General features: G+C 42.0%; 1 protein-coding gene across 1 annotated transcript in view; it reads left to right on the top strand.

Annotated features, from left to right (window-relative positions):
- KIAA1549 (KIAA1549 ortholog) overlaps positions 1-16,695 on the top strand; it is a 185,278-nt gene that overhangs the window by 136,119 nt on the left and 32,464 nt on the right. Inside the window, exon 15 of the mRNA XM_029599771.1 lies at positions 14,159-14,497. Coding sequence (XP_029455631.1) covers positions 14,159-14,497 — 339 coding nt within the window. The remainder of the gene's footprint in view (positions 1-14,158; positions 14,498-16,695) is intronic.

Here is a 16,695-nt window from a genome sequence, read left to right as displayed (position 1 = left end):
TATATAGCCCCTTCTAAACAAAAAGGTGAATATGTCAATCATAGAAACGCTCATGCGAGCACACAAGAAGAACGTGACCTATGATTATAAAGCCCCAGTGCTCGTAAAAGCTTACACAAACAAGCCACCAGTTGCAAGGGCGCTGTATGATGGTCACTCATCACATATAAAAATAGCATGAGCCTATTTATATAGCGGAATATTTTCACTTTTACCTTTTTGTCACCTGCATTTCTTTTAGCCTGCCAGCTATTTTCTTAAAATCTTTTTTTTTTTTTTTTTTTAAATGTAAGTGACATTTTTCACAACCAGTAAAACCATACAGATTATAGTAACAAATATGTCAGCAGCTCTACAGGAGATGACCCAACTGGGTGCTTCTGTCCTGTCGCTTCAGTTTTTAGATCCTGTATTGCTGTCTAGAACTGCTTCTACTTCCCACTCTCTCCCCACACCTTCTGTTGTTTTACAACTTTTCAAAAACATTTCCACGGGTAAAACAGAGCTTTACCGGGGAACATGGCCTGATATAAAATTACCTGCCTAACATGGAAGCATTCCCAGGGGCAGAGTTGAGGGGAATTTGCACTTTTATATAAAAGTATGCTTGTAAATGTTCTTGAAAAAAAACAACTTCTGCAAACACATTAGCAGAATGATTTTGGTGTGGGTAGTTTAGGCGGGATAATTTTCAAAGGGAAAAGATGCATGTACTTTCCCTTTGAAAACTGATTTTACACCTGTGCTTATTTGATGCAAAATGTATGCGGGCTGCTCCAAAATCCCATCCCCCCCCCCCAATCCATTGTTGCATGTAGATTATCAGCAAGTTATTAAAGTTTATTCTTTTGTGCATGATGATAAGGTGTAATTCTCTAATGTAATACTTCATAATGAACACAATTCTTGGCATTCGTATTGCATTTGTGAATTTCCTGCTTCAGCTTCCTTCATTTTCATATTTCCTTCCTTCTGCTTTGACCCCTGAAATATTAGAGGCCTTTTTAATTTGTTTTATATCAGCGGTTCTCAACTGGTGTGTCACCAAGCACATGCAGGTGTGTCGCCACACTTCCCGGTCCCCGCTGACCCAGCTGCTCCCCCTGCCCCAGCAAGATGCAAACTCTTCTCCGCCCGGGCGGAATGCGGCAGGAGAGCTAAAAGCATGCTCTATTCTTCCTGTCCTTGCGGCCCGGAAAAGGAAGTGGTGTGCAGTGGCCATGTGCACGGGAAGAAAAGACCATGCTAAGGTACAAGTACATGCAGCATCGGTCCATTGGAGAAGTGCAGCGCATCCTGGAGCAACATCAGCCCCTACGCCAATAGAACTCCTTTCTTGAGGTCACAAGGGTTGTAAGAAGAAGAGGCGGCTGCTGCCTCTTGTTGCTCTTTGGGGGGGGGGGGAGACAGGGAGCGAGTGTGCAAGCATGTGTTTTGAGACCCTGTGTGTGTGAGATAGACAGCATGTATGTAAGAGTGATTGAGAGTCTATGTGTATGAGAGAGAAGAGCGCATGTGTATAAGTGTGTGATTGAGAGCCTGTGTGTGTGACAGAGCCACCATGTATGTAAGTGTGTTATTAAGAACCTGTACGTGTAAGTGAGAGAAAGCATGTGTGTATGTGATTGAGAACCTGTGTATATAAGTGAGAGAGAGAGAGAGTGCATGTGTGTCTGTGTGTGATTGAGAGCCTAAGAAGGTCATTTTTCAAATCATGATGAGCCATTATCGCGTGTGTTAGGGCCTTAACACGTGTGCTAATGCCCTAATGCATACAATAACGACTGCATTGCAATGATAATATTTAAATGAGGGGTTTGGGCGTGGTTTAAAAAATGTGGGGCCTGTTTGCGCTGCAGGCGATAATGTTTAACACATTATCGCTGGCAGTAGCACCAGAAATAACTACACCTTTTGCAGGGGTCCTATAGGGGCGATAGTGTGCACAGCGGTTGCAACCATGGCAGGTGAAAACGCACCACCGCAATACGGCCTGGTGCACACTATTGCCCCCTGCCCCTGATAAATTCTATGATAAATGAGAGAGTGTGTGTGTGAGAGTGAGAGAGAGGATAAAGTTGCTAGCAAACCCCTTCTCTCCATAACAATCTCAGAGCACCTGCAAATCCAATGTTCCCAGGTATGGAATGCAGAACATGTTTTTAACCTTATTATTTTTAATTATTGGATCTTTGTGTCTGCTGTTTTGAAATATTTTATTGATGTCTATAAATTTTTATATAAGTTTTTAATTATTGGATATTCCATTCATTAGCTGTTTTGAAATAATCTATTTTTATTATGGTTTTACTGCTATTGATTTTATATTTCTTGATTTATTTTATGACTGGTGATGATTCTCTTTTTCCTTTGTTGCACTGCATACAGAGTTTCTGGCTTGTTGCAGTTTCCAGTTCAATTTTTGTCTGTATGTTTCTATTTATGCTTTATAGTCTCTTTATTCTTTGTAAGGTGAAAGTCTGCACATGACTGAGGTGAGGTATTCTGCTGGCGTGTAGTTTCTGTGTAGGGCTCTATAGCACCTTTGCTTGTTCCATTTTCCTAATAGGAGGAGTATTAGAGTTTTAAGGCCTAGTGTAATATTTTCAGTGTTGCCTTTTCTTAGGTAAGGTGGGTGCTGTTCTGGTATGGGCGGTTTGCTATTTATGTAATTTCAGAGAGAGTACTCTTATCTATCCCTTGTGTTATGCTTAACAATAAAAGTAATTTGGGGCCTTTTTTTTTTTTAAATTTCGCCATGGATTGTAATGAGCAGTGTCTCACACGTGAGATTTGTCCATCAGGTGTGTCACGAAGGGAAAAAAGTTGAAAATCACTGTTTTAAATCATTACTATTCAACAGCCGCCTCCTCCTGTGTTCAGACATCCATTGCATCAGACATATTTGACCAATTTTTGGTTCCTTTGATCATTTTACCATCGGGGGAATTTCTAAGCTTCTCATTTCCTATCATTCTGCATCTTGTGTTATTTTGGGGGTTGATTTTCAAAAGGATTTACGCACATGAAACTCCTTTTTTGCACATAAATTGCCTTCATGCACATAAGTCAACCTGGGGCCAGTGCATGTGAAAGTGCGTAAATCTACACACACAGAGTTATAGCTGTTCAGGATCAAGTGTAACTTCGTGCGTGTATGTTGATGCACATGCTGGGGGCACCCATGACTTTCCAAAGCAGAATTATGCGCATAAGTCTGCTTTGAAAATTTGAACTAAAGTTACTTGTAAATTACCCTCCCTATATTATGCTGCATCTCGCTTTGAGAACTCGTTGGAAAAGGAAGGGATAAACTGAAATGAAAATAAAAAATAAATAATAAATTGTTGAGCTAGGGATCTCTTTCCCTCCCTTTTTATCTCTCTATAATCCTTATTCATCTTTTTAATCTTTCTCTTATCCAGGGAGTCTTTTCTAGTCAATATAAACATGCTCACCTGAAATCTTTTCTTAAAAAAACATCTCTTGATCCTAACATCCTGTCATTTTATCTTCCCATTTCTCTTCCTTCATTGTATTCTAAACTTCTTGAGCATATTCATTCAGCTGTGACTTCTTTCTTGTATTCTAATGCTGTCCTTGAGTTTCAATCAGGATTTTGTCCTTCATAGTCTGTTGAATGTGGTGTTCTTCCTTTTGTTTTTGATCACTCTGCTCAATCACATGGTTTGTGTCCGGTTTAATCTTACTTGATCTATTTGTTGCCTTTGTGATAAATCATGAGCTTTTGATTTCTTCTTTGTGGCTTGATTTTCTGTACTACTGTTTCTGTTTAGATCTGTTCGCGTTTGTGTAATCATGCTTTCTCTCTTCTCGCTGATGTACAGCTTTCTTTCCTTAAACCTTTAACCAGCAGCATACTACAAGCTTCTTTTCTAGATCCGCTTTTGTTTTTTTCGTTTTTTTTCCTTCTTCCTTCATTCCCCTTGCTTTTTATCATAAACATACTGATGATAAGCAATTTTCTCTTTTCCCTTACTTCATGTATTTTCACTCAGATTTCCAGTGGTCTTTCTGCTATCTGCTCGTTTCTTATATATAGCTGAACAAATTAAAGATTGAAATCCTTTGTGTCTTATCCTTGGATAGTTTTCCTTGCCCCCTTCCATTATTACACATTCTTTATGTTACAGTGAAAGGGCACATTAAGGGGAGAGACTGCCCCCTCCATACATCTTGGTGCTGCTCTAATAAAGAAAGTAGTTTGGAACTTCTGTGTGTGCTGTTTTGGGTTGATTTGCTCAGCTATAAGAAATGAGGAGAAATGTTTACCTTTGATTCTGCTTTCATCCCTGTTCATTTTTATTGATGAGTCTTGGAGTAATTGTTGACTCCAAACTCACTTTTTGTTCTCAGACTACTACCCCAGTTAAGGCTTGTAGATCATGGGCCCAATATTGAAACACTATGTAGCCGGATAAGTAAGACTTATCCAGCTAAGTGGCAGCTGCTGAATATCCAGCTATGTTCAGCAGCTGCTATTTAGCTGGATAAGTATTTATCTGGTTAACTAGATTTCCGGATATCTTGGGGGTGGGCTATGGGCGGATCAAGGCGGGGGCACCTTATCCGGTTATCATAACTGGATAAATACCTGTATTCAGCCTTATCCTGTTAAGTTAACCAAATATACATACATCTTGGTGCTCAATATACATACATCTTGGACCAGCTCAATAACATCTAACGTTATCCGGATATTTATTTATTTATAATTTATCTGGTTAATTAGTACTTATCTGGTTATATTCAGCAGCATTAGCCATGCTGAATATCCATTCCAAGTTAACTAGATAATTAATATCTGGATAACTTAGATAACCAGATATCTTTGAATATTGGGCCCATTATATTTATGGTATTTGGTGTGTGCTGTCTGTCCTCTTACAGTATCATCTACTGTGCTCTTATTTCTTGATTTAATTTCTGCAATGCTTTGTATTTCACTGGGCCTCAAATTTCTACTTTTCTTCTTCTCTTACTACAAAAAAATAACTTTGGCTCTTCTTATTTTTAATTGGACCTTTTTATTCTCCTCCTGCTCTCTCATCAGCTACACTGGTGTCTCAGTTCTTTTCATTATACAGATTTTTTTTGTTTTGTTTTTGTTGTGCATTTTCATTTTTCTGCACCCTTCTGTTTCTCGACTGTGATTCACTGTGATACATTCTGACCAGGCTTTTACACTTTCCTAGTCCTTCTTTCCTTTGTGCTCTTTGAACTGCTGGTACTTTCATAAGCAGCCCTAAAGTTATGGAGCATTTTCTGCTTGCGCCCACCTTCCCTTAATTTAAGAAAAGGCTGAAGGTGCATTTCTGTCCTGTGGCTTGACAGCCTTCAATTTCAGAAGTAGTCGGCTGCAACTATTAACTTTGTTTATACTATTTTAATGTACTTTTAGTAAGCAAATTTGGGTTTGCTTCTTTTCTATGGTATTCTGGGGTCTTTTTACATTCATTTTAATTAAATGTTTTAGTCCCTAAGGGCCTGATTTTCAGAGCTATTTAAGCACATGAAATGCAAGTTAATGTACAAAACTGCCTGGGGTTTGTGCATATACAGTAAAAGTCTCCATATATCCTGATTTTGCACATACCTCTATGTGCAAAAAAAAGAATTGTCATTCTTAGGGGGTGGACTTGGAGTGGGGGTTAGGATTTAAATGCATACTTTTGATTTTAAAGCAGGTAATTTTCAAAGATGGGAAAGTGCATGAGTACTTTTTAGTTGTAGACTTTTCTGCAAATTTTCAAAGCTGAAGTACGCACATATATATTTTCTTTTATTCTTGGAACAAACACACACAGACACATACACCTGATCCCATGGCATAACTTTTCAGTACAGGTTTATGCACATATCTTTTAAAATAAAAAATGTGCACATAAATCTAGATTTTGCTGCTACCCAGAATGCTCCTTTTTGCATACACAGAATGCTCCTTTTTGCATACACAGAAATATCCGCAAATTTGATTTATATGCATCCCTTATGTATGTAAAGACTGGAAAATTTCCTAATGAGCCATTTACCTGTATAAAACTGTTAAGTGGGTAATTTATATAACTATGATAAAGCTAAAGTCTGTGAATAGAAAGTATTTTATCTCAAATTAAAAAAAAAAATGTATATACTTAATTCTGCTCTGAAAATGTACCCATGATTCTCTCCCCCCCCCCCCCCCCCCCCCAAACTGGGAACATCTCTGTTTTGTGCACATAAAAATACATACATAAGCGACTTACACATGTACTTCTGTGTGCACAATCTCCCCGGGCAACTTAGATAAGCCCATTTATACACTGAAAACCTTTTGAAAATCAGGCCTTATATCCGTAAATGGCTTTGAAAATCAGGCACAAAAAGTATGCATATAAGTTTATCCACACGTTACATGATGCAAAGAACAGTTGTAACTTTGTGTAGGTTAGTTTGTGCATGTTTTGGATAATTTTCTGAGCAAACTTATGTGCATAAATTTGCTTTGAAAATTGGCATAAGTTATGCGTTTTTGGGCAAAGAATAATGTACATAGGTTGTTAGAAAATAGCAGTTTTCCTGATGGCAATATTCAAAGCCCTTTTCCCAGCAGGAGCTCCAATAAAACTCCCCCGTCCACTCAGGCCGAAGCCACAGGATCGTATCCAACTGGCTGCTCTATATCGAACACAAAGCAGCATCAATCACTGAGGCCATCTCAGCCTGCATCGAAGAAGCACAAACATTCAAATTGGGGCATGCCGGCACCATTGAAGTGGCCACCATCAGTGCAACCAGCGTTGACATTCCCGACTCATAATGCAATAACTTGTCTGACAAATATATTCCACTGATGCATTTGATGCACAGTGCATCATTACGCTTGACACACGTCACGCTGAGGTGTTTGAAGCACGGAGCTCTGATGCACTTGACTTTCAATGCCCCAGAGCCATTGAAGTGAGTAGCTTTGATACATATCGCCTCCACTCTTTCTGCACATGGTGCACACAATCCTGTTTCACACAATCCCATGATGCACAGTGCAAGGACACGCTGCGCAGTTCTGCAATATCGTTGTCCTACAGAGGATTCCTCAACACGCGCCGCCAAAGACCTTTCAAAGTATATTATCCAAGACATCTAAGCATTCTACCCTATCAAAGCAACTGACGAATAGGCTTCACTTTATCAAACTATGTTGCCAACACAGTTCTACACAGCCCATCCTAAATCTGCAGGAGAAGGAATCAGGTTGCCTCTGTTCCCTCCAAAAACCAGAGCACTTACTCCACCTAAACTAGTGGCAGAAGGACTTTGCCTAGAGACTGCAAAACTGGTTTCCTTTATAGTACAGCTCACCATTGTTCCCATTAAGCTGTATGCGTGTGTGTGCGCATACAGGTCATAAACCTGCGCACACAGAAAATCCCAAGTTGCAAAAAAAAAAAAAAAATTGTTTGTGCATGCAGACTTTCAAAAATTTGAGTAAACATTGCCGCTCACCTGAAAAGACTGCCTATTCTAATGAAATAGCCTATTCTGGTTTCAGAAGAGGATGTCCCAGCACCTACGCCAAACCAGGGAACAATCGCTTGACAAAATTTCAGATTTGGTGAAGAGTTTATTTACTTCTCTGACCAAGAAGGAACATTCCAGCCTCTCCTTTCTACTATTGCTATGGTGATATCACAAATTTGGATTCTGCTTTGGATTCTGCAATCAAGTTATGGGATTCTCACTTACAAACAATCAACTGTCACCTTACAGATCTCATCCTGGTGCTTAACACCACCAAGACAGAACTCCTGTACAACAGCTGTGCGCTAACATCCAAACCTCTCACACTAGAGACCTCGGAGTCATCATTGACAGCCATTTGAGCTTAAAGAAATTTGTAAACCATACTACCAAGGAGTGCTTTTATAAATTACAGGTGCTCAAAAAACTTAAACCTCTACTATACCACCATGACTTTAGAACTGTTCTCCAAGCCATCCTTTTCTCCAAGGTCGACTATTGCAATTCTATTCTGCAAGGTCTGCCTGCTGCTACTACAAAACCCCTTCAATTGCTTCAAAAAGCGGCAGCAAGAATACTAACTAACACCAATCGGAGAGAGCACATCACACCTATATTAGAAAATCTACACTGGCTCCCAGTCAACTTTAGAATACTCCACAAATCACTCACAATTATTCACAAATGCATATACCATCAGACCCCTCTTGACCTGATACAACCGCTCAAACTACACACTACGGCCAGACCGATAAGAGACGTTTACAAGGGATCACTTTACGTCCCCCGAATAAAATGGTACACAGATTAAACTTCAGAGAGCGGGCATTTTCAACAGCAGGTCCCTCCATCTGGAATGCCCTGCCCTCTGACCTCCGACAGGAAACCTGCCTTCTGACCTTTAAAAAGAAACTCAAAACATGGTTGTTCGGCCGAGCCTTTCCGTGCCCCTAGACCATATTTACATCACTGAACTTTAATGTACTGTTTCATTACGCTTCACATAATCACTCATTAACTCACATAGATGTCATAATTTTCAGAAGTAACCTTAGAGATTGGCTATACTAGCCACCCTCAATCTCTGAATAAAGTATCCTATCGTTTGTATACTTTTGTTTTCCCCTTTTCTTTTCCTAATCCCCAGTTGCTCGCCCTTGTTAAAATGTAACTTTTGACTCTGCCAATATCTGCCTCATATTAATATGTTTCTTGGCTATGTTATTGTTAAAACTTTTGTTCGATGTAAACCGAGTTGATTTGATCTGTATCAAGAAATTCGGTATAGAAAAGCCTTGAATAAATAAAAATAAATAAATTGATTTTGCCTATAGGGGTGAACTGGTCATTAGAACTTTTAGAGGTTCTTCATCATCTATCGCAGTGGAATCTAATAGGCCATAGGTGATAGACCAGGTCACTCCTTTTTGGAGTTAACCGGAGCCCTTTCGGGTTCATCCACTTCATCGTTGGGAGTTCTGGATAAGTAAGCCAGTACTTTTAGAATCTGATGAAGAATCTACCGACATATCCTCTGGGACCACACCTCAGGATCTGACCTATTCTAAGTTTGTGGAAAAGATGGGTAGAGCACTGGGAATCCATATCCGAAAAGACAAAGACCTACGTTCACAGCTCCTTGGCCTTTTCCAGATATTGGATACTCCAGATGAACCAAAGGCCCTTCCAGTTCACAATGGGGCAGAATTTCAAAGGCTATGCGCGTAACCCGAGAAAATCTGCCCCTGTGCATGCTGAGTCTATTTTGCATAGGCTCGGCGGCGCGCACAAGCCCCCGGACAAGCGTTTGTCCCGGGGCTTTCGGAAATGGGCGGATCGGGGGTGGGGGTGTGGCAGCGATCTGTGGGCAGGGCTGAGGGCGGCTGTTCGCGCACTGGCAGCTGGCCGGCGCGCGCAAGTTACGCCAGCCAGAGGCCGGCGTAACTCCATTAAATGAGGTAGTGCGCGCAGGTTATAAAATCAGGCGTAGATTTTAAGATCTGGCCCAGTATATTCAATGTTCTATAGATGAGAATGTGGGGAAACTCCCATTTTGGGCATTCCTATGGCTAGAAAGCTGGACCTCAAATACAGGGTCCAGCAATCGCCAGGATTTGATGTCATCCAGTTGCCTTACCAGTCTGTAGTGGTTAAGTCTGCTATGAAAAAGATGAAGACATGAATGTATTAGAATTTTCTCCCAGGAAAAGACCACAAACTTCTAGATAACTTTTGCAAGAACATTTTTTAAAGTGCCATGTTTTCTGCTCACATATCTATGCACCAATTCCACATGGTGCAGTATATTCACGACTGCATTCAGGAATTGAATTCTTTCCTACCTGATACTGAGCAGAGCAGCTACTATCCTCAACCATTCCTGGATGCAGACATGGGCATTTGCCACCTTCTTCGATCAGACTATGAATCCTTTGATTCTATTTCAAGTACCTCTTCAGCCTTCATTGGAGCTAGACTCATGGCATAGCTTTGAGTAAGCAGCATTTGCAAAGACATCCACGAGAAACTGGCAGACCACCCCTCCTCGGAGGACAATCTTTATGGCAAAAAGCTCTGGGAGACAGTCACACAGATAAAGGACCAAAATGTGGCAGTGCAGTCGATCTCGACAGCTCTTGAATGGTCCTCCACATCAAGACGTGACTTCTACTCATACAAACAACCATACTTCCACAGGCAGCCCTATTGGTCTTTTCAACAATACCCTCTGCTGCCTTTTCCTGCCCAATATCAACAGCCATTTCTGGCCAGGCCTCAACAAAGAGAATGCTACCAGCCAAAAACCACACAAAAAGCCCAGCCCAAACCATGGCCTAGTTTTTGATCCCTACGAACAATCTGTTCCCCATTCTCCCAGTCAAAGGAGGAATCCAACATTTCATGGAGGAGTGTTGTCAGATCGCCAAGGTTCCCTGGGTCCTCCAGATCATGCAATCTGACTACCAGTTGTGTTTTTCCCAGCCACCATCCCTTCTACATTGCTCAACATTCTATCCAGATCTCTCTCATCTGCTGCAGCTTTATCTGGGAGTTCAATTGCTTCTCCATCAAGCGATAGAGCCAATCCCAGTGACTCAACATGCTTGGGGTTTCTATTCCCAATATTTTCCTTATTCTCAAGATAACGGGGAGATTGCAGTCATTCTGGACTTGAGAAGTCTGATATATGTCTCATATACTCTGAGAGAAATTCAAAATTAATTTCCTCAATACAGTGGGTGGGAGTGCAAGGGTAGAATAAGACCTAGGAACTTGGGGAAGAACAGGGGAAAAAAGGAGGATTTAGGGATGGGGGACAGCAGGGGAAGATTGGGACTCAAGAACTAGGGTGAGAACAGGTACTCAGGAATTGTGGAGAACAGTTAAAGAAGGGAGTTCAGGGTCTGGGAGAGTAGGGACTGAGATTGAGTGTGAGAGTGGAGTTAATGGGATGCAGAGAAGGGGTTTAAAACTTTTATATACCGACATTCATATACATATCACATCGGTTTACAATTAACAAGGGGAGTAATACCTTTAAATGAAAAAGGGAAAAATAAAGTTACATTTAATAGGGATATCAAAGAGTTGGGGGGATGTGTTAGTTTGGTGGATATGAGATGGGGATAAGAGAAAGAGGCCAAAGGGTGGAATGGGGTTGATAGGTGATATGAGCGACTTGAAGAAGAGAGAGTGAGAACCAGTGAAAATAAATGTAGAGAGGAAAAGGATAAGTCTGAGAAGGGAGTGAGAGTGTGGGAATGGGTCTGGGAAGATCATGAAAGAGGGGTAATAGGAAGCTGGCTAAGAGATAACAGTCTGGAGGCCAGGAAGGGAATGAGTGATGAAAGGGAGAGGAAGGTAGATAAGTGGGGGGTGGTGAGTACAACAGGTAGAAATGGAGGAATAAGGAGTGGGTAAAATACAGGAGGAATAGAAAGCTAGGGAAGGAGTGAGAGAGGGGGAATGGGAGTGGTGAGAAGGGGAGATAGAAAGCTAGAAGGTAGGTGGGAGGTAAAAAGAGGGAGACTGAGGGCTAGAGGGTTAAACGTGGGGAGGAGGGGAAAAATTTAGCTTTGAATGGATAGCGAGGCAGAGAAGAGAGAAATGAGAAAAAAAAAATGAACAGGAGAGATCGATGTAAGACAGATGTAAGAAGTGAAGGAAAAGAAATGGAAAGGAGACCGTGGAAAAGAACATAGGAGAAGACTAAAAGGTAGAAAAGAAAGTATCTTATTCTTGTAACTTCAGTTTAATTATCAAAATCGTTGGGGGGGGGGGGGGGGGGGATGGCTGGGCCCTTTTGAGTACCTAGCAATGCCTCTGCCAGAACTCCTTCCAAAACCTTGCATTATGGGCTTTAAACCCAACCACCAGGTGTCACCCTTAATGATGACCATGACTCCCTGCATAGTACCTACATTGCATCCCTACATTTTATTGGGTTTCCTTTCTTTGAATCAACTGAATAAATGAAGAGGATCCACCAGCCATTTTTTCTGTCTCGTATTATTCACATTTTGAGCTGGATTTGTCTGCTCTTCTAGAGAGATCTTTGGGGTAGAAATCTTCCTATCTGCTACATGCTGTCTCTTCTGCACCCCAGCATTTGCAACTCCAGGATCCACCTTGATTTTTTTTTTTCACTTTCTATTTCTGTTACATAATGTTTTGAATTCTGTGTTCATAGATTACTTGTCAACTGTTTTTTTTTTCACTGTAGTTGCTGATGTTCAGCTTTGTGTATAACCAGGAGATTATATTTAAAAAACAGAAAACAATAATAATCATAGGTTTCAAGCATTTTCATCAGAGAGATCTCTACAGACCTGCATTCATTTTTTTAAGCTAATATTGTGCAGTATCCTACTGTACAATAAGTCATAAGAACATCACCTTTAGGATCAATTTTCAAAAATTGCTCAGAGGTCAATATTCAGCAAGGTGGTGAGCTGATAAAGTATCCAAGTAAAGTTACCCAGATTACTTTAACCAGATATTCAGCGGAACTTACCCCAGTAAATTTTCTACTAAATACCTGGGTATAATTATCTGGGTAACTTTAACCGGATAATTTTAGGCTACCTATTTGTGCAGACCAATTTGTCTGTACAAATGTAGCTGGATAGTGCTCAAAATAGTGCTATTCAGCTAAATATTTTAATCTGCCCTCACTGTGCCTCTAGTCCCATCTTTTTGTGTGGGTAAATTTGTCCATGTGGACATGTGGACAAATTTACCAAGACAATGGGGGATATATTTAAAAGACAAGATTTATATGGATAAAAGCCAATTTTGTATGTGTAAATCTTTTGAATATGGTCTTCAGAGTACCTAAATTAGGTGACTAAATTTAGGCCCTAAATTTGCCTAGGTTTAGGTCCCTAAGTCAGATGTCTATTACTGAAAATCAGTTCAAAGTGCTTAATTTTATTCCCCCAAGTTAACTTTGCCCCTGTGCATATGCAGTTTTCAGTATACTAGTCCATTTTCAGAGGAGCCAGTTAGGCTTCTAACTCTTAAATTTCTGGCTAGTTGAACCTTTTTCAAAACTGATCCCTGAGTAAATATTTTGTGAACCTCATGGTATTCTTTGTTTAGCCTTGAGATGCTGTATATGAAATGGCATGTTAGGAGAATTGCATGTGTTTGTAAATTATTCCCACAGTGAACAATGCAAAATTCCTGTGTCTATATTTTACTCTGGCACAATCTTGCATCCTTGTTGTGGATCCTCTTGCTAATCCATTTTATGTGGCTTTAAAGTGGATTTGAAAAACAACACTGGGTTCTGTTGTACTTTCCAGGATCAGGACCTATATGTATTACTGCTTGGCAAGTGTAAGACCGGCAGCTTCAGACTGGAGATTGCATAATAGCACTTCCTGTTCCACTGCTGCCTCTCCTTTAGTAGTAGTGCACAGTATCCACAGAATACTGTGTCTAGGCTCAACAGGGAAGAAAAAAGTACCAGTGTATCATGCCGAGTCGTTCAAAAAAGACCAGAGAGCTCCTTTGGGTTTCCTCTGAGAACACTTGACTAGAGTAGCCTCTGCTTTATATGCAGAGAAGGCTCATGCCTTTGTGTAAGAGATGTGCAAAGCAGCAATGTGGAATTGTATTCATACTTTCCGGAAATGCTACAGTTTAGACAAGCGCACATCATCTGATAGGATATTTCGGAGATGCTGTGGCTCCCAGACTATGAGGTATTACACCCCACAGGTCATAACTCCTGGGAAGTATAATGAAGCAATAACATGCTCTGTCATCAGTTCTTGTCCTGTGAACTCTTGCAGCAGTTAGAATCAACTTTTCTGTGAATGCTTCGAGCAAGCTGCTTGGCCTATACAGAATCTTTTGATCTGTGAGGTGTATAGTTTCATATATGATGCGAAAGTATAGTGTTGAGATATGCATTTCACGTCATGAATTGTTTAAAAGGTATGCAGACTGAATGGGAAGTACTTCTGCAGAAGGAGGAGGCAGAATAGGAAGTGCTACGATGCACCTTCTGGTTTGAAGTTGCTGGTCTCCATTACACTCCACAAGCAGTAGTTTCTACGGGTCATGACTGCTGTCGGCGTAAAGAAAATTTCCATTTTGTGACTTATATTCTTTTTCTGTTCCTTCATAGTCCGACCCTGACCTCACACCAGAACCTCAGATGCCGCCTTCTGCCGAGTTTGTAAAGTACCCTGGTTTATCTCCACACTCTCACGCTCCCCCACAGTACATGCCTCCTCAGCCATCCATAGAAGAGGCCCGTCAGACTATGCACTCCCTCCTGGATGATGCTTTTGCCTTGGTGGGTTCAACAAGCCAAGCATCTGGAGAAGTCACTGCCTCCACGCAGCCAGGGGTCACCTTGGGACAGCCAAACACCAGCACCCCTGGAAGACTGGGCAAGGGGATCACAAGCAACCAATGGGGACCTCCATATGTTCCAGCACAGGCAATAAACACCCCATTCAGTGTAAGTGATAGCATTGCACTGCTGTTAAAACCTAGAATTGATTTATTATTTACATTAATTGCTTATGTACAATGTGCTTTAGGTGATGTACAGCAGTGTCAAACAACCATTACCATGCAATAAAATAAATAAAATTGAAGCACAGAATACAGAATATAAATACAACAAGGCACACAAAAGAATAAAATATAAAATAAAGAATAATAAATAGTAAAAACTAGCCATTAAAATAAACCTGCTAATACACTTAACAATAACTTTCACAGAACCAAACCCTACCATGACACCATAGCCACAAATTACCCAGGAACTACACATTAGTTAAAGGCCTCCTTAAAAATGTTTTTCATCATTCTTGTGAATACTAAATAGTTGCAAATAGCATGTACATCCATTGGTAAAGAATTCCACAGCGGGAGCCCTGGATGATGTAGCCTCCCCTCCTGCAATGTCCTTGGGAGAAGAGGGTGAGCAGAAGCCTGGGCTAGCAGCTTGCTGCCGCACCTCTATTCCATGCCCAGTAATGGTTGCCTGTGAACATTTGTGACCAGCGCACTGTTTGTCTGATGCACCAATGTCAGGACTATATCAGGGACCAGGCTCACCGTTGAGCACCATGGTCACCCTTGACACCATCTAGGTGCGTGACCACCCATGATGCCATAGAAAGCCGCCTGTGCTATCGGCATAAGTGGAAGCGGAGTCTTGATGCCCTGGCTTGGACATCGAGGTGACGGAGTAACAGCAAAAATCATTAAATCAATGCCCTGCAACGGATTGAGCAAAGGGGTCGCCATCTACTCGAGGCACCCTGGTACACTGGGGCATCCGAGCGCAGTGTTCCTGTGCCCTCAAGGCTCCTTGATGGTGTCCTCTGTGAGGCACTGAAGAGTTTTATGCTGTCCCTTCATGTGCTACGGCTGTGGGACCATGGCTACCAATGATCTCAGCATTGGAGGCCCAGTCGGATTTTGTACAACATCGATGTTAATGGGCACCAGCGAAGCTTTCATTAGCCTTGGTATTTGAGAGACCATTGATCTCGCAGCATTGATGCCCTCAGTCGCATAAGTGAGCCTAGGGGAACAGTTGATGGTGCTGGCACTCATCGGTTCCTTTGGACATTGGTGATTGGTGTGTGGGCTGCAGTTCCTCTTCCTGCAGACACTCATGGCTTCCTTGGTACCGCTGATCCATTGATACCTTCGGGATGTTTGGTGTCCGCAGGCACCTGTGGCACCCTGGATGGCGCTATATGTCATCGAACCTTTTATGGATTGGTCAAGCGCCGTCAAAGCTCTGGGTGCAGAATTGTTGGGTGCCCTTGTTGTGGCTTTCCGTTGGTGAGTGCAAAAGTGGCATGGGCCCTATGGGGCACCATTACCACTCTGGGCACTAGTGGCTGTGGTTGGAGGTTGCAGGACATGACCGCAGAACCCCATGGACACCTTCGGTCTCTAGGGACTTCACTGCTGCTGTTCCCTGAAGGAATCGAAGGCTAGCCATTCCTGATGCAGTTTCAAGGGCCCATCTTGCAAAGCGTTATCAGGCACTGGAGGGGGCAATACCATAAACCACCACCTTCACCATGGCTTAACCAGAGCACCAGTGGTTCTGGGGGCGCTGTTGTCACACTTTTCTTCTTCACTCCATTGGGAGTAACTATGATGTTGGTGCGCAGCATGAGCAGTCGGGAAAGGCTAGACATCTACTCAGTACCTTGGACAATGGCAGGCAGCATTCTCCCTGTCTGTTCAGTCCTCGGCTATGCCAGGTTTCTGTCATCGTCCCATCATGGTCTGAGTCTCCTCATCAGTTCTGCATTGCACAGGGCTGAGGAGCACTGGCCGGGGAGGTGTCATCACACATTCTGTGCCTTGTCATGGGGCAGCGTGTAGCCACCAACTGGCACGTATGCTCTGTCCTCGCTGTGGGGTGGAATTCTTCCCACAAGCACAGCACATGGGATCATAGGTGTGCTGCCATCCGTGGGATGGGATACCACTGCATGAATACCACTCAACTTGCTTTTACAGTAGATGGCTCGTTACTGCGATTGCCCTCTGCCATCTGGGCATCTCGGTGTGTGTGTTTTTCCTTCTTGGCGAGCACAACAGATTGTATTCCGCAGCTCCAGGACTGACGTAGGATTGCGTTCATGGTCGGACCCTGAGGTGAGTAGACATAGGGAGAGTGGT

Source organism: Rhinatrema bivittatum, chromosome 4 (genome assembly GCF_901001135.1).
Source record: "Rhinatrema bivittatum chromosome 4, aRhiBiv1.1, whole genome shotgun sequence".
In the NCBI taxonomy this organism is placed as follows: domain Eukaryota; kingdom Metazoa; phylum Chordata; class Amphibia; order Gymnophiona; family Rhinatrematidae; genus Rhinatrema; species Rhinatrema bivittatum.
Note: the sequence above shows the minus strand (reverse complement) of the source record. Positions and strands in the feature narration are given on the sequence as shown.